Source organism: Homarus americanus, unplaced genomic scaffold, assembly GCF_018991925.1.
Source record: "Homarus americanus isolate GMGI-L3 unplaced genomic scaffold, GMGI_Hamer_2.0 scaffold30108, whole genome shotgun sequence".
Taxonomy (NCBI): Eukaryota; Metazoa; Arthropoda; class Malacostraca; order Decapoda; family Nephropidae; genus Homarus; species Homarus americanus.
The window spans coordinates 9,099,618-9,123,579 of NW_024748109.1; the positions used below are offsets into that span (position 1 = coordinate 9,099,618).

The window sequence follows — 23,962 nt, forward strand, 5'->3', positions numbered from 1 at the left end:
TGACCATATCAACTTTCTCCCTCGATTTGCAGAGACAGAAACAAAACCTGTAGTCGATGACTGGCTTAAAGGTTACAGTCTGCCTCTCTGAAATTCGTCCCCTCCCACCCTCCCACCCTCCCAGAACCCCCCAAACCCTCCCGATCAGTGGTCTCCCAAAAGAATACCCCCCCCTCTCACCTTCTCTCTCCTTCGATGCCTGGGTCACATCGCGGGCCATTTAGCAGTGGGCTTTAGGTACTATCGCCACGATGTAATGAGGGAGAATATTCCTCGAGGGCACTAATTCAGTAGCGTTTGTCGGAGGCGATAGGGTCAAGGTGCAGCGGTCAGCGATGTTGTCTGCCACCCTCCCGCGCCACCTACCTACCTCACTAACACTACCACAACCCACCTACCTACCCCACTAACACTACCACAACCCACCCACTCACCCCACTACCACAACCACCACCACCTCACTAACACTACCACAACCCACCTACCTACCCCACTAACACTACCACAACCCACCCACCTACCCCTCACTAACACTACCACAACCCACCTACCTACCCCACTAACACTACCACAACCCACCTACCTACCCACTAACACTACCACAACCCACCTACCACCAATTAACACTACCACAACCCAGCTACCTACCCCACTAACACCACCACAACCCACCTACTCACCCCACTAACATACCACAACCCACCTACCCACCTCACTAACGCTACCACCACCCACCCACCTACCTACCCCACTAACACTACCACAACCCACCTTCCTACCTCACTAACACTACCACCACCCACCTACCTACCTCACTAACTCTACCACAACCCACCTACCTACCCACCACTAAACTACCACAACCAACCTACCTACCCACCTAACACTACCACAACCCACCTACCTACCTCACTAACACTACCACGACCCACCCACCACTAACACTACCACGACCCACCCACCACCTCACTAACACTACCACAACCCACCTACCTACCTCACTAACACTACAACCACCTACCTCACTCACTAACACTATCACAACCCACCCACCTACTCACTAACACTAACACACAACCCACCACCAACCCTCACTAACACTACCACAACCCACCTACCCCACTAACACTACCACAACCCACCTACCACCCCCACTAACACTACCACAACCCACCCACCTACCTCACTAACACTACCAAACCCACCTACCTACCTCACTAACACTACCACAACCACCTACCTACCCACTCACCACTAACACTACCACAACCCACCCACCACCTCACTAACACTACCACGACCACCCTACCCCTCACCTAAAACTACCACAACCCACCTACCACCTCACTAACACTACCACCTCACCCACCTACCCACCCACTCCACCACTAACACTACCACAACCCACCCACCATTAACACTACCACAACCCACCCACCTACCTACCACACTACCCACAACCCACCCACCTACCTACCTCACTAACACTACCACAACCCACATAATACCCCACTAACACACCACAACCCACCTACCTACCTCACTAACACTACCACAACCCACATACCTACTTCACCTCACTAACGCTACCAACAACCCACCCACCACTCCCTAACACCAACAAACCCAACCACCACCTCCTCACTTACACTAACACAAACCACCCACCTACCCACCTCACTAACACTACCACAACCCACCTACGTACCTCACTAACACTACCACAACCCACCTACCTACCCCACTAACACTACCACAGTACACAACCCAACCTACCTACCCCACTAACACACCCAACCTACCTACCACTAACACTACCACAACCCACCCACCCACCACCAACACTACCACAACCCACCCACATACCCCTACCACACTACCACAACCCACCTACCAATCACTAACACCACCACAACCCACCTACCTACCCCACTAACACTACCAACCCACCAACCCACCCCACTAACACTACCACAACCCACCTACTCACCACTTACACTACCACAACCCAACCTCACCTACCTCACTAACACTAACAACCCACCTACCTATATCACTAACACTACCACAACCCACCTACCACCCCACTAACACTAACACAACCCACCTACCTACCTCACTAACACAACCCACCTACCTACCTCACTAACACTACCACAACCCACCACCACTAACACTACCACACAACCCACCTACCCCCACTAACACTACCAAACCCACCTACCTACCACTAACACTACCACAACCCACCTACCTACCTCACTAACACTACCACAACCCACCTACCTACCACTAACACCACAACCCACCTTCCTACCCCACTAACACAACCACAACCCACCTACCTACCTCACTAACGCTACCACAACCCACCTACCAACCCCACTAACGCTACCACAACCACCTACCTACCTCACTAAAACTACCACCACCCACCCACCTACCCCACTAACACTACCACCATCCACCCACCTACCCACCCCACTAACACTACCACAACCCACCTACCTACCCCATCACTACCACAACCCACCCACCAACCCCACTAACACTACCACAACCAACCTACCCACCTCACTAACACTACCAACCAACCCACCTACCTACCCCACTAACACAACCAACCCAATCTACCTCACTAACACTAACAATCCACCTACCTACCTCACTAACACTACCACAACCCACCTTCCTACCACCAACACTACCACAACCCACCACCTACCTCCTCACTAACACAACCACAACCCACCTACTCACTCACTAACACTACCACAACCCACCTACCATTCACTAACAACCACAACCCACCTACCCACCTCACTAATGCTACCACAACTAACCACCCACCACTACCACAGCCCACCTAATATCACTCCACCTACTCAACACTACCACAACCCACCCACCTACCTCACCACTACCGCCACCACTACCCACCACTACCTGACTACACCACCACCCACCTACTCACTATCTCACAACCAATACCCACCTACCCAATTCATTAACACTACCACCTCACCAATTAATTCCACCACTACCCCACTACCTAATTACTTCAACGCCACTACAACCCACCTACCTCACCTCACTAACTCTACCACCACCCACCTACCTACCTCACTGACACTACCACCAACTCACCTACCTTACTCATCACACCACCACCACTCCACTACTCACTCACCTACCCACCCACTAAAACTACCACCACCCACTTATTTATTTGACTATCACAAACCACCATCCATCTACCTATTTGACGACTACTATCACCATCCATCTACCTATTTGACTACTACTACCAGCATCTACACCATCACTATTATCACCATCTACACCATCACTGCTGCCACCACTACATCACCATTACCACCACTAACACCACTGTCATTAACAAGAGATCGCTAACCGTCGTAAAGGCGTGTATATTGTTGTCTCTGATAGATAACTTATAGTAGCTGTATTGTCTTGTGTAGTCGATTGGTTCTCTGAATAATGCAGGCGGGTGTGGTGGTAGTAGTGATAGGTAGTATAGTGGTGGTGGTGTGTGGGTGGTGTAGATAGGGGTAGTGGTAGTAGTGGTGGTGGGTGGGTAAGATAGGGGTAGTGGTGGTAGTAGTGGTGGTGGTGGTAGTGATAGTAGTGCTGGTAGTACTGGTGGTGGTGGTAGAGTATAGGAGTAGTGGTGGTAGTTGTGTGTGGGTGTGGTGGTAGTAGGTGGTGGTGGTGGTGATAGTAGTGCTGGTAGTGGGTGTGGTGTGGTGGTAGTGGTGGTGGGTGTGGTAGTAGTGATAAGGGTAGTGGTTGTATAGTGGTGGGTGGTAGCTGTGGTGGTGTGAGGGTGGTGGTAGTGGTGGTGGCTGTGGTGGTGGCTGTGGTGGTGTTAGGTGGTAGTGGGTGTGGTGGTAGCTGTGGTGGGTGGGGGTAGTATTGGGGTGTGGTGATAGTAGTGGTGGGGTGTTGGTAGTAGTGATAGGAGTAGTGGTGGGTAGTGGTAGGTGTGGTGTGGGTAGTGGTGGTGGGTGGGCTAATGGTGGGGGTGTGGTGACAATAATAGGGGTAGTAGTGGTAGCAGGGTGGGTGTGGTAGTAGTGATAGGAGAGGTGGTTGGTGTGGTAGGGTGTGGTGGTAGTAGTGATAGGAGTAGTGGTGGTAGTTGTGGGTGTGGTGGTAGTAGTGATAGGAGTAGTGATGGTGAGTTGGGTGGGGTGGTGGTAGTAGTGATAGGAGTAGTGGTGGTAGTTGTGGTAGTAGTGATCGGAGTAGTGGTGGTAGTTGTGGTAGTGGGTGTGGTGGTAGTAGTGATAGGAGTAGTGGTGGTAGTTGTGGTGGTGGGTGTGGTGGTAGTAGTGATCGGAGTAGTGGTGGTAGTTGTGGTAGTGGGTGTGGTGGTAGTAGTGATAGGAGTAGTGGTGGTAGTTGTGGTGGTGGGTGTGGTGGTAGTTGCTGGTAGTGGGTGTGGTGGTAGTAGTGATCGGAGTAGTGGTGGTAGTGGTCTATTATCGATGGCCTGCTCTTCTCCGGTAAAGGTCATTCCCGGTCAGGCCAGCTTAGATTCGATGGAGGAGGAGAGAGGAGAAGGAAGGTCACTGGACTCCTCCTCATCTCCCTCCTCAACTAAGACGTACTACCATACACATACTGTATAGGCCGTATAAGTGGTTGTAAGGAGGTGTAGAGGCCGTGTCAACCAAGGATATGTTGGCTTAGTTGTTGATAATATAATCAGCCGCCTTCCTTTGAAGTACGGCTGATGGTCCCCTGCGGGTGGTTCTTCTGTCATTGATACTTCATATTTTTTATACAAGGACCTAAATAGAAACCTACCTAACACACACACACACACACCACAGACGAGCATATATATATATATATATATATATATATATATATGTGTGTGTGTGTGTGTGTGTGTCCATGAACAACTACGCTCAACTGGCCATGTTACCCGCATGGATGAACGTAGACTGCCAAAGCAGCTACTTTACAGTCACCTAACGAATAGTAAACGTAGCGCCGGCGGGCAGCTGAAAAGGTATAAGGATAGTCTTAAGACAAACCTGAAAAGGTGCCAAATCGACCCCCTCACCTGGGAGACGATTACTCAACACCGTAACGCTTGGAGGAGCACCACATAAGGTGGTGTCAGTACCTTCGAGTTAGCAGGACTGCATAACGAAGCAGACAAGCGCCCCCCCCCCTCTCCTCACATGTGTAACTTCCGTGAACGACCCTGTTGGTCCCGTATCGGCCTCTTTATTCACCTCAGAACTCACCAACCTAGGTGACATCTTTAATAACTCATATTATTGTATCATAGCTGAATGATCGTCATACTATATTCCGAGTGACAGCAAAGTAGTAGTAGTAGTAGTAGAGTGTGTGTGTGTGTGTGTGTGTGTGTGTGTGTGTGTGTGTGTGTGTGTGTGTGTGTGTGTGTGTCACTGGTCACACTCATTACATAAGCTGTAAAGTGCACAATGCCTCCAGTTTACAGTAAGGCCTGAGTGTTATGTCCATGTTATTTTCGGCCAACATCTTTGTGCCTCAACATAAGTGTGTCATTACATGCTCACCTACAGTTAGGGGAAGACATTAACCGACCAGTCTCTGAGAATCTGGGCCAGAGTCGTAAGCCGCCGCCAGGTGATACTCCACGGGTCTTAACGCACACTTTATTACTTTATCGTATATTTTAGTGGGAGTGTCTGTCAGTCTGGCTGTCTGTTAGCTCTCTAATGTATATATTTATAATGTGATTTTGAGGAAATTTTCACATCTGACTTAACTGTTCTGTACCTAAACATTGGTGCAATTTAATCAAAATCGGTATAAGGGAAAATTCACCGAAATTCGAGATAGACGAGCAACATTGCCCGACCTTTCTCGGATTAGGTGTATATTGTATAATCTTGATTGTCTCAGTTTGCCCTCCCTAACACAGGTAACCACCTCAACCTAGCCTAATCTAATCTAACCTGACCTAACCTAACTTAACCTAACCATGAATGTCACCCCCCCCCCGGGACATGGGTCCATCTGCAATCGCCGTGGTCATATCTCAGTCGGGGAAGCTGTTTGGTTCTTACCAGGACCACCTGGGGATCTGTGGTTAATAGTATTACCAAGTGCACAACATTAGAGCCCATGTACTGTAATATGTGTGCAAAGTTTTAGTTCTCTAACTGCTTCCGTTTTCGAGCTAGAGACGCACATTCTCACAAACAGACAAACACGTTCTCTTATATATATATATATATATATATATATATATATATATATATATATATATATATATATATATATATATATATATATATATATATATAATTTGTTCAGCAAGTGAAGCTCACACATGTGTAGAGAGAGACAAGCAGCAGTTGTATACTGAACACAGTGTTGAGGTTCATCCTGTATGTCAGGTGGAGGCGGCCACTCAGGTGAAGGATAAATGACTCGGGGTCACTCTGAGTCACAGATCAGTGGAGTAGGACTTGAGGTATTGGACCAGGAATGTATGGAGGGGCAAAGTTACCCAACGGTGAGAGATCGATCAGCTGTGAAATGACACTCGAACGAAACTCACATGCAGTGAACTTAAAATTCATGAAGTCTAGTTCACAACTAACTATTTCAGGAAGTTAGTGTTAAACTGGAAATATAATTGCAGAAACTAATAGAGATAAGGGTAACAAGATGAGAGTAGAGAGAGTTAACGCTAACAAAAACAACAAGTGTCAAAATCATCATAAAGGCTAATCTTCTTCGCTGAAGAGTCTACTGGACCATAGAGAATAACACTGTATCTATTTTTTTGTGATGAGGTCAGAGATCTTTACACTCCAGCTCGACTTTGTTACCTGCACGAGAATTCTACGCCACAGTCCTTCAGGTTGAGTGAGGAGAGCGATGAAGACGAATGGTTTTATCGTTTCCTGAGTATGACGAGGAAGAGGGGAAACAGTTAACTAATGGACCACATAGGAAATGAGAACAAAATTAGGGGGATGGAGTGAGTGGTGAGGGAGATGGGCGAGATGGAGGGAGTGGTGAGGGAGATGGAGTGAGTGGTGAGGGAGATGGAGGGAGTGGTGATGGACTTGGAGGAGGGAGTTGTGAGGGAGATGGATAAAGCTTACAAATTTATATTCACCTGAACAACACCTGAGAGATGTGACTAAATGGGGCTCTTTTTTTTTACCAACTGAAGCACACATTAACCCCCCAACCATTCCTGAGATGTTCCTCCTGATTTCTACTAGATGGTTATGCAAGCCTTGGTGCGGGAGACTTTGGGGGTGAGGAGAGGAGGGGTGAGGAGAGATGGGAGGGGAGTGAGGAGGGGAGGGGAAGGTGGCGTAAATGTGGTGAGAGAGTTAGGATATGTGATAACAGGTGAGAGAGCCTCCCCCCAACCTGGCAAGCTTAGATTAATTAGTGACGTCATAGATTTTTTCTGCCGCAGGATTTAGCAGGTGGTGGAAGTGAGTGAGGCGGCTAAAATAGGATGAAAAGGGTGACTTAAAAACGGAAGGTAGAGGCCAGATTACCTGAGGTAGGCCAGATAAAGGGTAATAGTAGTAGTAGACGTCAATGGAGGTGACAGCGGGAGGAAGGGGAGGTAATTATGGAGAGACGAGGTACAGGAAGTGTTGGACAGAAGACTAAATACAAAAAGTTAGAATACTAGAATTCATCAAGACTTTTTTTCTTGTTCCTAAATTAACACTTGAGAAAAAAAAATGTCTCGTGTCAGGGCCTCACCGACACATGTATATTTCTGACTGTGGTCCCCTTAAATAACGTCTACAAGGGGCCACACACATCTCCGCTTCCTCGACAATATTAAAACCTCTTGTGATATAAAGAGATGAATTAAAATCTCACACCCTATTGCTTGAGGTATCATAGCTCCTCCAGGTCACCGACGAGTGGAATCATTGCGCTGGTGTTCATTATAATGATCATTTCTATCTACAATGACAGACGACATGCTACACTAACAACTACATGTAAATAAAACACTTCGGTACTCGACTTCACCTCACTTCCTAGACCAACGGTAATGATAAATCACTTTAACATCCATGAACATTTTGAGGAGATTTACACACTTACAGATGTTACTGAACATTATAACCTAAGATTTGTAAATGTTTATTCGATATAGTTGAGGAAAAAATTTACATGTTAAAGAAAGTTGGTTGAGGTATTGTGAGGAAGATGAATGGTAGTGTGTACAGGGGGAGACGGGAGGTGAGTGTGTGTATAGAGGGAGACGGGAGGTGAGTGTGTGTATAGGGGGACGGGAGGTGAGTGTGTGTATAGAGGGGAGAGGAGGTGAGTGTGTGTATAGGGGAGACAGGGGTGAGGTGTGTATAGAGGGAGACAGGAGGTGAGGTGTGTATAGAGAGACAGGAGGTGAGTGTGTATAGGGAGACGGGAGGTGAGTGTGTGTATAGGGGAGACGGGAGAGGGTGAGTGTGTGTATGGGGAGACAGGAGGGTGAGTGTGTGTATAGGAGACAGGAGGTGAGTGTGTGTGTATAGGGGAGGCATTGAGTAGGTGAGTGTGTATAGGGGAACGGAGGTGGTGTGTGTATAGGGGGAGACAGTAGGTGAGTGTGTGTGTAGGGACACGGTAGGTGAGTGTGTGTATAGGGGACAGGAGGTGAGTGTGTGTATGGGGAGACAGGAGGTGAGTGTGTGTAGGGGAGACGGGGAGGTGAGTGTGTGTATAGGGGGAGACGGGAGGTGAGTGTGTGTATGGGTGGAGACGGGAGGTGAGTGTGTGTATAGAGGGAGACGGGAGGAATGAACTTAGCCTACCTGAAGCGGTAGCACAGGTTAATTACAGGTGAGGCTGAGGAAGGGAACAAAGTGAATGAGGTACGGGAGAGAATGAAGTAAAATGCACAAGAAGAGAAGGAAGAAGTGTAAGGGATGAGGGAAGTAATTTTAACGCAAGGAAGAAGGCTGACTCAAGAAACTCATTTTAGCTCAGTAAAATGTGTTTTTTACACAGAAAACGAGAATTGAAATAGAGTTGTAACAATGGTATATTCTTTTATATATATATATATATGTGTGTGTGTGTGTGTGTGGCTTTCTTCCCTAAATAAATTGGTGATGATGCTGTTTAAATATTTTCAAAGGCTGATTTTATTTTGTTTAATATTTGGAAGTTGCCAAGCACGGAACTCTATATTGTAAATTTATAGTTTTTGAGTTATTCGGACATTTCTATTTCCCTTTAAGTGTTTATTCACCACAATTTCCCTCTCCCTCAAAGCCAGACACAAGCAAAGGTCAAACTTCCGCGTATGGCAACTTCTAAATATTTACCTCATTTTTAATATTTTACAATCAGATTTTTGTGTTTTTAATTTTTTTGTCAAGCTTCAGTGTTTGTCCTAAGAAATGGGATATACTACAAGAACTGAACTAACATGTGTTTAGAGAGGTAAAGGGGAAGAAGGGAGGGAGGAATGATAAAGGGGAGAGGTAGATGGAATCATGGGGGGAGAGGAGGGAAAAGGGGAAGGAGGGATGGTAAGGGGTTGGTGGGGGCAGGGGGAGGAGGGAGGGGGCTGTTACGTGCCCAATTTTATCGCCGTTAATATTGATGAGGCATTTCTGCATTTCTTGTCTTTAAAGTCTCTTCATGCCAGTATATATTTTATTTATTTAATTTCCAACATCCTCAATAAACATAATGTGGAGTATATAAAGTTTGTTCATGGAAAAGTCTTTGTGTGTTTTATCACCAAATTACCAACACACACACACACACACACACACACACACACACACACACACACACACACACACACACACACACACACACACACACAGACATACACACACACACACACACACACACACACACACACACAGACACACACACACACACACACACACACACACACACACACACACACAGACATACACACACACACACACACACACACACACACACACACACACACACACACACACACACACACACACACACACACACACACACACACACACACACACACACAGACACACACACACACAGACATACACACACACACACACACACACACACACACACACACACAGACATACACACACACACACACACACACACACACACAGACACACACACACAGACACACACACACACACACACACACACACACACACACACACACACACACACACACACACACACACAGACACACACAGACACACACACAGACACACACACACACAGACACACACACGCACACACACACACACACACAGACACACACACACACACACACACACACACACACACAGTAGTTGAAATACTGTATATTCGTGTTATCTAAGAACATTGAATAACTTTATCGAGAGTTACTAACAATGTTGCCAAAATTAACATAACGTTGGACCATTAGAATTGAGACTATTTAACAAAGATTATAATGGGGCCAACTTAGCACTTAACAATGACTAGAATGGGATCAACTTTACACATAAGTAAGACTAGAATGGGATCAACTTTACACTTAATAGAGACATGGTTAGGGCGGTCAGGGAAAGTAGAAGAAGAAGGATAGGGGAAGAAAGGGGAGAAAGGGGGGGAAGGGGAGAAAGGGAGGGGAGGGAGGGGAGGAAGCACCTACTCTTACGCACCAACCAGCAAGGTTAAACTGGCCGGCCGGAAACCACATGCTGGAAAGATTCATAAGAACCAGAGTCTATAAACAGGGAACATTTACATTGCCCGGTACAGGTATCAGCAAGTGCCGCATAGAGTGCCGTCAAGTACACTGCGGACGTGACCAGCGCGACGGTCCCCAACAAACGCCAGCGATACTCAGCATAACGTGGGCGTATTGAACGATTATTGTTATTTTTTTTAGAGAGAGGGAGAGAGAGAGAGAGAGAGAGAGAGAGAGAGAGAGAGAGAGAGAGTAAATTTATGTTTCTTTTATATAAGAGTATTTATTTATTTTTATTTTTTGTGTGTGTGTGTTTGGTGAGGTTATGGGCATTTATTGTGTTAGTCCATCCCAGTAACGAGAGCTTGATGTGTTGACGAGTATGTCCTTCATTTACGAGTATTTCCTTCATTTACGAGTATTTCCTTCATTTACGAATATTTCCTTCATTTACGAGTATTTCCTACATTTACGAATATTTCCTTCATTTACGAATATTTCCTTCATTTACGAGTATTTCCTTCATTTACAAGCAGTTCCTTCATTTATAACCATTTCCTTCATTTACAACCATTTCCTTCATTTACAAGCAGTTCCTTCATTTATAACCATTTCCTTCATTTACAACCATTTCCTTCATTTACGAGTAGATGTGTGCACAACTTAGAGATCACATGAAGATCACCTGCAATAATATGCTACTTTAGGACACTGTTATTATAGTATATCAACAGGTAATGGATACATTAGTTTTTCAGTATTGATTAGATTTCCTTAATTTTAGATGTACAGTCAGGAATTACCTTTGAATAAACTCCAGTGTTGCTGCAGTTTCAATAGGATATTTGATGTTGAAGATGTAATATGCAGTAAACAGTTTAGCTAAACCGGAATCAAAGGTGCTGACGTGGTCGTTGACAATTATCCCGTCGATGGCAAGCATAAATCTGTCATCCATTGTAAAGCTTTACCATTAATCTAGCTATATAGGCTAGGGCATATCTCCTTAGAATATACTTAAGAGGGAAACCACTGACCTTAAGGTGCCTTCCGCTTCAACGGGCCATGTGGCGCCTCTTTGAATAAATGTAAACAAACACGGACATACGACGAACGCGAAGAGCAAACAATCGCGAACCGCATAACCAGCAATTCCATATAGGAATAACAGCATTAACATGCAATTTTAAATGTTCTTTGCGTCATGAAGTGTATATTTTATTAGAATATGTCAGTTTATATTGATAATCTAGCAAATTAAAAGAGAGGAAGAGACAGTATGAAATATTTTACAGAAAAAATAAATTAATTTAAATTACTACGTTTTCCCTGTTGGGAAATACAGAAGAAACGTGTAAAAAATACAAAATTTTCTAACAGTGTAGAGGAATAAAGGAGGGAGGAATACTGTATATAATGATTTTGTTATTCGTGTTATCTAAGAATATTGAATAACTTTATCGAGAGTTACTAACAATGTTGCCCAAATTAACAGAACGTTGGACCATTAGAATTGAGGCTTTTTATTTAACAAAGATTATAATGCGCCAACTTAACACTTAACAATGACTAGAATGGGGCCAACTTAACACTTAACAATGACTAGAATGGGGCCAACTTAATACTTAACAATGACTAGAATGGGACCAACTTAACACTTAACAATTACTAGAATGGGGCCAACTTAACACTAAACAATTACTAGAATGGGGCCAACTTAACAATGACTAGAATGGGCACTTAACAATGACTAGAATGGGACCAACTTAACACTTAACAATGACTAGAATGGGGCCAACTTAACACTTAACAATGACTAGAATGGGGCCAACTTAACACTTAACAATGACTAGAATGGGGCCAACTTAACACTTAACAACGACTAGAATGGGACCAACTTAACACTTAGCAACGACTAGAATGGGACCAACTTAACACTTAACAATGACTAGAATGGGGCCAACTTAACACTTAACAATGACTAGAATGGGACCAACTTAACACTTAACAATGACTAGAATGGGGCCAACTTAACACTTAACAATGACTAGAATGGGACCAACTTAACACTTAACAATGACTAGAATGGGGCCAACTTAACACTTAACAACGACTAGAATGGGGCCAACTTAATACTTAACAATGACTAGAATGGGACCAACTTAATACTTAACAATGACTAGAATTACTTACGATTAACGATAAATTTATCAGAACCTGTTTTACGAGTGCCTACTGTTTTTACTTACGAGAATGTAGTACACTTAAATGAGCCTTCTGACTTAAATGAACGCAACTTACCTACAGAACATGACGAGAACTGCAGGAAATTGTTAATTTTACACTTAAGAACGACTGAAAACGACCAACTTTACAACTTAGAGGGGCTGAAAGCGACAAACTTTACACTTAAGAGGGGCTGAAAACGACAAACTTTACACTTAACAGGGGCTGAAAACGACAAACTGTACACTTAAGAGGGGCTGAAAACGACAAACTTTACACTTAAGAGGGGCTGAAAACGACAAACTTTACACTTAAGAGGGGCTGAAAACGACAAACTGTACACATTAGAGGGGCTGAAAACGACAAACTTTACACTTAAGAGGGGCTGGAAACGACAAACTGTACACATTAGAGGGACTGAAAACGACAAACTTTACACTTTAGAGGGGCTGAAAACGACAAACTTTACACTTTAGAGGGGCTGAAAACGACAAACTTTACACTTAAGAGGGGCTGAAAACGACAAACTGTACACTTAAGAGGGGCTGGAACAGCAGACATAACACATTTGAGTAAGGCTAAAAAATGCGAATGTTACGATTTTCAGCTTCATTAGTGACACTGCACGGACGACTAACAAGGGTGCTTTTGGTGTTCTCTGTGGGTTTTTTGATGTGTGTGTTTTATTAATGTATGTTCACCACTGATGTGTGCTACATTGATGTGTGTTCACTATGTATGTGTGTTCTATTGACTTTTGTTCACTACTGGTCTGTATCCTTTGTGTGTTTATGTATCTTCTGGGTTTTTTTTTCAGTATGTGTTTCTTATTGACGTGCCTGTCTCTTGTTTTGTGTGTGTGTGTGTTCTCTGTTCATGTGTGTGTGTTTTCTGTTCATGTTTGTGTGTTTTCTGTTCATGTTTGTATGTTTTCTGTTCATGTGTGTGTTCTCTGTTCATGTGTGTGTTCTATGTTCATGTTTGTGTGTTCTCTGTTCATGTGTGTGTGTGTTCTCTGTTCATACTTGTGTGTTCTCTGTTCATGTTTGTATGTTCTCTATTTATGTGTGTGTGTGTTCTATGTTCATGTTTGTGTTTTCTGTTCATGTGTGTGTGTGCTCTCTGTTCATGTTTGTGTGTTCTCTCTTCATGTTCGTTTGTTCTCTATTCATGTTTCTGTGTGTGCTATGTTCATGTGTTGTTCATATATGTGTGTGTGTGTGTGTGTGTGTGTTCTCTGTTCATGTTCGTTATTTCTCTGTTAATGTTTCTGTGTGTGTGTTCTATGTGCATGTGTTGTTCATGTGTGTGTGTGTGTTCTATGTGCATGTGCTGCTCATGTGTGTGTGTGTGTTCTCTAATAGCAGATCATGTGATAAATTTCCTCCTATATAACAGAGCTCCTCTCCTCCGTGTTGGTATCACCAGTCAAGAACGTGGTCAGACTAAATTATCTCATTCCTACACTTATGTACCAAAAGACACATGGAAGACACTTACATTCTGGTGGTGATACAGAGCTTCTCATGGTGTGTTTTGTGACGAATTTACAGCTTTTCCTTGTAAATACAGTTGTTCTAACCCTAACGTGTGAGAAATGTTGAATGTTGACGTGTTTACATAGTTTTCCTCCAGTGTAATGATGTTAAATGTTTACGTATTATACATAGTCTTTCAGTGAGTAATAGCGATGTTGTAGGTTTGTGTATATGTATATAGTGTTTCCCAAAGTAATAGTGATGTTGCATTTTTACTAGTACACATTATCTTCCCCAGCGAAAAAAGCAATGTTGAATTTTTACAAGTTTATGCTATATATATATATATATATATATATATATATATATATATATATATATATATATATATATATATATATATATATATATATATATATATATATATATATATATATCCATCTAATAGCCATGAAGAATGTTTACGTCTGGTAGATAGTCTTATCGTAGCCACACGTCAGTGTCAGTGAGTCCACCATTTTCTTTTTCTTTTTACTGTGTCTGTCTGTCTGTTTGTCTTACCCCAGCTTCTTGCAGTCAACACTACCAAATCCTGTCATTTGGCCTTTGAGATAACTGGACCCCAACTTAATCTAACCCAAACCAAACCAGACCAAACCAAACCAGACCAAACCAAACCTGACCTTGCCTGACCTTAACCTAACCTAATTCCTCTTCGACTGGGACACATTTCACTTATCAACCCTCTCCCAACTTAAAAATATCACTAAATTCTAATTGCTGTCTGCTACTGTTTCTTAATTTTGGATATGCTTGTAGTCCTTTCTTCGTTCCACTTACCGCCCTTATCATCCATTCATCTGTTTTCACACACAGCAACTCTTACCTCAAACGATCTTTAAACAAAAACGAATCTTAATGACATCTCAACCCGCCTCCACTCTCCTCACGAATGAACACCGCCTTTCTTTTGACTAACTTTCAAAATTAATGGAGACATTCCACCGTCCGTACGTCACGTGTCCGTGGAACGTACGCGGGTGAACAGCCAAATGTCAGCCTGCCAATCTTGGACACTGCAGGGGGGTGGAGGGAGTGGATGACGGGATGAGTGAAGGGTGGGAGGGGACTGGAGGAAGGGAGGGGGAGATACGAGATGAGGGATAGGTAGGAGGGGGCTTAGGGAAGATAGGGAGAGGTAAGAGATGCAGGAGGGAGAGGGGAAAAGGAGATGGTAGGTAGGAGAAGGGAGAAGTGCTTGAGGTTAGGAGGGGATCGTCGAAAGGCTGTAAGAGGAAGGATAGGGGAAGAGGAGTGGAGGTAAGGAGAAGAGGAGTGGAGGTAAGGAGAAGAGGGCAAAGGAGATAAATGACGAGGGAGAGTAAAAAGAATGAGGAGTTCACCTGGGGTCTGTTGTAGGGAGAGAGAAGAAGGGGAGAGGTGAAGGGACAGAGTCACCTGCCACCAATGTGGGGTTGAGGGGGAAACCGACGGTACGACAGGAGGAAAGACAACGAAAAACAGAATTGACAAAGAAACATGATAATTGGGAAGAGGGAAGAGAGGGTAGATGACGGAGCTAGAAGAGACAAGACAGTAGTGAGGTAATCATGGGAGAGTGACCCGGGAAGTACAGTACAATATATGAATGTGAGAATAATAAAGTTGGATTTCTGTTCATCTAGATTCTAGATAATCGAAGGGAAACGCGGACAAACTCAAATACTGGAAAACCGATAAACAGACAGAATGACGAGCTGTCGTAGGGAGAAAATTTATAGAAAGGACCTCGTAGACTCTGTGTTGTGGCTGTTGTAGGTCATCATAACGGTGTACACAGTTGGTCTAATAAATGTCAGCAAGTGACCTGATTTTGTGATAAAGGTAACGCTCGGCCCGGGTGTCCACCTGGCCACAATAGCTTAATGATGGTGGTCACCCGGCCAGTCCGAGTAATCATTATTAATCGTTATTGGAGGATTTAGAAGACAGTCGTAAATCTCATCTTTCATGCTTATAATGCCATTGCTAATGTTGCTCGTGTGTCCCAACTGGCGTGTCGTGCTCGTGTGAGGGATTGTGGAGTGAGTGTTCAAGGTAGCGCCCCCCCACCTCCTCGCTCACACGTGACGTGAACTCTGCTGTACCTCCTTCACACGGTCGCTGCAACATTTGTATCATCGAAAAATATACCTCGTTCAATCCTTTGTGTTGTCATCCATCATAACGTGTTAGAGGCCGTGTAGGGAAACCCTTATGTCTCACTACCTCCTCCCGAAAGTGAAATGTTTGTTGAATGTCCATCAATTATTGAAACTACGACGCGCCTCAGGATATACTCGTTCGATACATTGATCCGTTTCGTTCGATGGTTGGTCGGCCTCTCTGTAACGTTACCATCCACGAGGCTGCCAGCCCCGCCACTCACCTCAACACTCCTGCAAACTCTGCCATACGTCACGCCTCAGGAGGATGCCAAATGCAGCACAGTGCCAAGTAAACGAACCAAGAGAGGTAGTGGTTGTTTCAGTAATGAATTCGTAACTAAGGAACTTTAGGTTCGAATTGTTACTGGGGCCGATGATGGATGGATCCGTGAAGGGAGTCGATATCTCTGAGATGACCACCTGGCTCACTCATCACCTGTATCATCCACCTGTTCTTGCCGCTGCATAACTCCATCTGTCTTGAGTCTTACCATAAGGGGATGATTAACATAACATCTTGAGTATATGATCAGCGATACTGAAAGGTCATTATTACCAATGTGTGTGTGTGATATAGTAATTCATTCATTGATTTATTGGTACGAGAGAAACACTGGATAGAAGGTGTAGCACTAGCCGGTGATGGTGGAACACTAGCCGGTGATGGTGTAGCACTAGCCGGTGATGGTGGAACACTAGCCGGTGATGGTGGAACACTAGCCGGTGATGGTGGAACACTAGCCGGTGATGGTGGAACACTAGCCGGTGATGGTGGAACACCAGCCGGTGATGGTGGAACACAGCCGGTGATAGCCTAGCCGGTGATGTGGAACACTAGCCGGTGATGGTGGAACACTGGCCGGTGATGGTGAACACCAGCCGGTGATGGTGGAACACTAGCGGTGATGGTGGAACACTAGCCGGTGATGGTGGAACACCAGCCGGTGATGGTGGAACACTAGCCGGTGATGGTGGAACACTAGCCGGTGATGGTGGAACACAGCCGGTGATGGTGAACACCTGTCGGCGATGGTGGAACACTAGCCGGCTGGTGGAACACTAGCCGGTGGGCTATGGTGAACACTTGCCGGCGATGGTGGAACACTAGCCGGTGATGGTGGAACACTAGCCGGTGATGGTGGAACACTAGCTAGCGATGGTGGAACACTAGTCGGTGATGGTGGAACACTAGCCGGCGATGGTGGAACACTAGCCGGTGATGGTGGAACACTAGTCGGTGATGGTGGAACACAGTCCACCATCACCCATGACACACAGGCTCTGAGTCTTTGATCATACACTCATGTCACCCTTAGTATGGTTGGTGCTCCTGTTGCCAGATGTTTTTAGTGTGGTTGGTGCTCCTGTTGCCAGATGTTTTTAGTATGGTTGGTGCTCCTGTTGCCAGATGTTTTTAGTATGGTTGGTGGTCCTGTTGCCAGATGTTCTTAGTATGGTTGGTGGTCCTGTTGCCAGATGTTTTTAGTATGGTTGGTGCTCCTGTTGCCAGATGTTTTTAGTATGGTTGGTGCTCCTGTTGCCAGATGTTTTTAGTATGGTTGGTGGTCCTGTTGCCAGATGTTCTTAGTATGGTTGGTGATCCTGTTGCCTTAGTATGGCTGGTGGTCCTCTTGCCTGGATGTTCTTAGTATGGTTGGTGGTCCTCTTGCCTGATGTTCTTAGTATGGCTGGTGATCCTGTTGCCAGATGTTCTTAGTATGGTTGGTGCTCCTGTTGCCAGATGTTCTTAGTATGGTTGGTGATCCTGTTGCCAGATGTTCTTAGTATGGTTGGTGCTCCTGTTGCCAGATGTTCTTAGTATGGTTGGTGCTCCTGTTGCCAGATGTTCTTAGTATGGTTGGTGCTCCTGTTGCCAGATGTTCTTAGTATGGTTGGTGCTCCTGTTGCCAGATGTTCTTAGCATGGTTGGTGCTCCTCTTGCCTGATGTTCTTAGTATGGCTGGTGATCCTGTTGCCAGATGTTCTTAGTATGGTTGGTGCTCCTGTTGCCAGATGTTGGTGCTCCTGTTGCCAGATGTTCTTAGTATGGTTGGTGCTCCTGTTGCCAGATGTTCTTAGTATGGTTGGTGCTCCTGTTGCCAGATGTTCTTAGCATGGTTGGTGCTCCTCTTGCCTGATGTTCTTAGTATGGCTGGTGATCCTGTTGCCAGATGTTCTTAGTATGGTTGGTGCTCCTGTTGCCAGATGTTTCTAGTATGGTTGGTGATCCTCTTGATGTTCTTAGTATGGTTTGTTTGCTCTCTTAGTATGTTCTTAGTATGGTTGGTGGTCTCTCCTGGTGTTCTTAGTATGGTTGGTGGCTGGTGTTCTTAGATGGTTGGTGGTCCTCTCCGGTGTTCTTAGTATGGTTGGTGATCTCTTGCCTAATGTTCTGGTGGCCTTGATGTTCTAGTATGGTTATGGCTGCCAGATGTTCTTAGTAGTTGGTGGTCCTCTTGCCAGATGTTCTTAGTATGGTTGGGTCCTCTTGCCAGATGTTCTTAGTATGGTTGGTGATCCTCTTGCCTTGATGTTCTTAGTATGGTTGGTGGTCCTCTTGCCTGATGTTCTTAGTATGGTTGGTGGTCTCTCCTGGTGTTCTTAGTATGGTTGGTGGTCCTCTCCTGGTGTTCTTAGTATGGTGGTGGTCTCTCTCCTGGTGTTCTTAGTATGGTTGGTGGTCCTCTTCCTGGTGTTCTAGTATGGTTGTGGTCCTCGTGTTCTTGTAGTATGGTTGGTGGTCCTCTCCTGGTGTTCTTAGTATGGTTGGTGGTCCTTGCCTGGTGTTCTTAGTATGGTTGGTGGTCCTCCCAGTGTTCTTAGTATGGTTGGTGTCCTCTTGCCTGATGTTCTTAGTATGGTTGGTGGTCCTCTGCCTGGTCCTCTCCTGGTGTTCTTAGTATGGTTGGTGGTCCTCTCCTGGTGTTCTTAGTATTGGTGGTCCTCTGGTCCCTTGCCTGGTGTTCTTAGTATGGTTGGTGGTCCTCTCGTGTTCTTAGTATGGTAGTCCTCTTGCCTGGTGTTCTTCTGGTTGGTGGTCCCTCCTGGTGTTCTTTATGGTTGGTGGTCCTCTTGGCCTGGTGTTCTTAGTATGGCTGGCCTCCTGGATCCTTCTCTTGTATGGTTGGTGGTCCTCTTGCCTGGTGTTCTTAGTATGGTTGGTGGTCCTCTCCTGGTGTTCTTAGTATGGTTGGTGGTCCTGGTGTTCTAGTATGGTTGCGGTCCTCTTGCCTGGTGTTCTTAGTATGGTTGGTGGTCCTCTGCCTGGTGTTCTTAGCATTGGTCCAGTAGTTGGTGGTCCTCCCTGGTGTTCTTAGTATGGTTGGTGGTCCTCTCCTGGTGTTCTTAGTATGGTTGGTGGTCCTCCTGGTGTTCTAGTATGGTTGGTGGTCCTCTTCCTGGTGTTCTTAGTATGGTTGGTGGTCCTCTTGCCTGGTGTTCTTAGTATGGTTGGTGGTTCTCTAGTATGGTTGGTGGTCCTCTCCTGGTGTTCTTATATGGTTGGTGGTCCTCTTGCCTTAGTATGGTTGGTGGTCCTCTCCTGGTGTTCTTAGTATGGTTGGTGGTCTCTCCTGGTGTTCTTAGTATGGTTGGTGGTCTGGTGTTCTTATATGGTTGGTGGTCCTCTTGCCTGGTGTTCTTAGTATGGTTGGTGGTCCTCCTGGTGTTCTTATATGGTTGGTGGTCCTCTTGCCTGGTGTTCTTAGTATGGGTATTGGTATCCTCTCCTGGTGTTCTTAGTTGGTGGTCCTCTTGCCTGGTGTTCTTAGTATGGTTGGTGGTTCCTCTCCTGTGTTCTTAGTATGGTTGGTGGTCCTCTTGCTTGTGTTCTTAGTATGGTTGGTGGTCCTCTTCCTGGTGTTCTTAGTATGGTTGGTGGCTCCTCTTGCCAGTGTTCTTAGTATGGTTGGTGGTCCTCTCCTGATGTTCTTAGTATGATGTTCTTAGTATGGTTGGTGGTCCTCTCCGGTGTTCTTAGTATGGTTGTGCCCTGTTGGTGTTCTTAGTATGGTTGGTGGTCCTCTCCTGGTGTTCTTAGTATGGTTGGTGGTCCTCTCCTGGTGTTCTTAGTATGGTTGGTGGTCCTCTTGCCTGATGTTCTTAGTATGGTTGGTGGTCCTCTTGCCTGGTGTTCTTAGTATGGTTGGTGGTCCTCTTGCCTGGTGTTCTTAGTATGGTTGACAGTACTCTTGTCAGATGCTCCCTATTTGCAAAATATGTTGACACTGAGAAGAAAACGAATTTATTACACCATCGTTCACTAAACTCAGTAAGACACCTGCTAGCACTTGTGAGGGAGGGTGGTAAATATACTCGAGGTTCAGAATATTCCCATCTCTTGTATCTGATATTTCTCTAGATTTCTGTGACGTGTTGGGGTGTAGTCTTCTGTGGATAATTCATGTATTTTAACTTGGATTACCTGAACAAATATTAGCCCCAATCCCAAGCTTATTTCTCATTTAGATCAAACACCCTAACACTAATCTAACCTAATCTATCCGAACATATCCTAACCTAACCTAACCTTACCTAACCTAACCTAACCTAACCCAACCTGTCCTAATTTAACATTACTTAACACAACTTGACTTTAACCTAACCTAGTCCCCAGATATCGCTAGGTCGTTTATTCAACAGGTGAAATAATCTAAGGGTTAATCTTCAGGTGATTCCTTGATTTTATCTGGTCTTTTACACTTCTATGGCATTTCATCATCAAACAAATCATTGTCTTAAATCTGAATGAATACACAGCACTCGCATCTGCCTCGTGTTTATTCGTGTGTGTGTTTACAAATACTGCACCAGGTTATTAGTCATGGTGGTGTAGAGTGAATTTTAAGCACCGAATAGAACTACTTATGGGACCTGTGTCTTTGTAAGTGTAAAGTGAATTGCGTAGGGATCTAAACTTATTTGTTTTTTCACCCAAAACTTGTTTATGTCTGTAGCAAGTGACTGGCAAGTAAAATAAATTATTCAATTCAGTCATATATACGCAGAGAACACACACACACACACACACACACACACACACACACACACACACACACACACACACACTATTTTATACTACAGTGGAATATGCTAATGAATAATACACATTACTGTTCTTCATTCAAACATATTTACATAACACATACAATATACTTAGCTACTGGGGCTGTATGAACTCTTTTCTGTGTTTTTAAGTTACAGAATAAACCTCTTACACCTAGTTCAAGCACCGAGATATACTATCGTTTATTTCAAATACTTGTATATACTCTACAGGATAATAAAAAAATATTAAAATAAAATTATCGTCATTGATGAATATTATCAAAATACATTTATCCTCGCCTTAAATTTGCTCACGTCATGATATTCAATTAAGGTGAGCTTGGCACTTTGCGTTACCTGCAATTATTATTGGTGTTCATCCTGACAGGTAAGATGTGAGTTAACTAGTTAGAGCTCTTTAGGTGAACCTTGTCCACGATAGGTTGACGAGGGTTGAGGCGGAAATAAATTGAGATGGAAATTGTTAATGAATCGTTCTACTTCTCAGATATATGTCGATATAAAAGATATTACGAGTGTACTGTATCGGGTTACTTCTTAGATAACTATCAATATATAGAATAAACTGGTGATTGACTTTCTTCACCAGACAAGTAAGGTCGAACTTGTAAGAGCTAGTAACGCTCTACTCTACCAAGAATTTAAAGTTTGAAAATTGTAACCTTTTTTTTATCCTTACTTATAAAAATAATTAATCTCTTGGAAGAGGGTCATTACACCACTAAGTCGTAAGTCCTTAATTCCCTTTAATAGAGCATAAGAATTTCACCCATGGCGCTATATATGTAAATGAGATTTCTACTCATAAACAGCGGTATTTGTTTTTATTTTTTATTTTTTCACATTTGAGTTTATTATATACTTTAAAGAAAATGTTTGATATTTTTCGTTATTTGAGTGTAAAGTAAAAAAAAAAAATCCCGAAATTTTAGTATTGGTAAAAATTAATAATATTTTTTCTCGAGATTTAAGTAGAGAAAAACATTCGTCTGTTTTGATATTTTGTGTAAAGTAAAGATAATTATTTTTTGTTAGATTAAAGTGTAAGTAAAGTCAGTTATCCACTCTTGTTTTTATTTGATTGTTTCAAAGTGTGAAAAATGAGTCGGTAATCCTGACACGGGGACGTAACACTGGGACGTAACACTGGGGCGTAACACGGGGACGTAACACGGGGGTAAATGGCCCTTGACACAACTATCCATTAGAAGGGTAAAAATTCGTCTTCCAGAAAATTTTGATGAGGATATTGTGTTGGGAATTTTTTGTTAGCATTTGAAAACTTCTCTTCCAGATGACACCTCTCTCTCTCTCTCTCTCTCTCTCTCTCTCTCTCTCTCTCTCTCTCTCTCTCTCTCTCAGCTTACCTTCCCCTTCTTCTCCGTCTATTTCCCCATTTCTTGTGCTCATTCTTTTTATTTCATCCAATTTATCATTCCATTCCTTAGTCATCCATCATTATTTATCCAACTTAACGATTTTTAATTATCAGTCATCCATCTTTCCATCTGACTCATCCAGCTGACTCAACACAACCATCCATCGTTACTCATCCAGCTGACTGAACACAACCATCTATCGTTACTCATCCATCCGCCTCACTGAACTCACCCATCATCCACCTTACCTCCTTTACTATACTTGATTAATCTTACAAACTTTTCGGAATTGCAATTCAGGACGACAATTCGCCTAAAATATTAAGTAATTTTAAGTTATTTTAAGTGAGCGAATTATATCTCACTTAAAACTGCTGGGGGGTATTACTGGACTTCTGTTTCGAGGAAAATTCACCTTACGAGCTTTTTTGAGAATATAATTTCAGCATTGTTATCGTATCTGTCCGTCTCCATGGTTACCAAGACGCTGTTTCTGCCTCTGTATTCGCGTGTTCCTATATCTGAATATTTGACTTGTGACCTGTGAAATATACAAAATTTGATTTTTATTGTGGACCTTTATTATTATTAGTAGTAGTAGAAGTAGTAGATTTAGTATTAGTAATAGTAGTAGTTGTAGTTGTAATTGTAGTAGGAAAAAAATAAAAAGAAAGTTGTAGTATTAGTAGTCATTATTATTATTATTTTGCTATTAATATTAATTTTATTATTTTAATAAATCCTCAATATGAATTTAAATATTTCAAAAGATTTAGAAAGCTACTTATTTTTTTTTGTGAATCTATTAACAACCTCGATCCCGGTGTATACATTAGAGAGCATTTTCTTCAGTATTTCACACGTTTTAACTCACACCTTACCACACAAAAAATTTAACAACTC

General features: G+C 43.8%; 1 protein-coding gene across 1 annotated transcript in view; it reads right to left on the minus strand.

The window, feature by feature from the left end:
- Positions 1-11,660, minus strand: part of LOC121880112 (sporozoite surface protein 2-like) — a 31,456-nt gene extending 19,796 nt beyond the window's left edge. Inside the window, exons 1-2 of the mRNA XM_042387168.1 lie at positions 11,506-11,660; positions 10,664-10,712 (exon numbers count right to left, since the gene is read on the minus strand). Of these exons, the coding sequence (XP_042243102.1) occupies positions 10,664-10,712; positions 11,506-11,660 (204 nt within the window). The remainder of the gene's footprint in view (positions 1-10,663; positions 10,713-11,505) is intronic.
- Between the last annotated feature and the right edge of the window lie 12,302 nt (positions 11,661-23,962).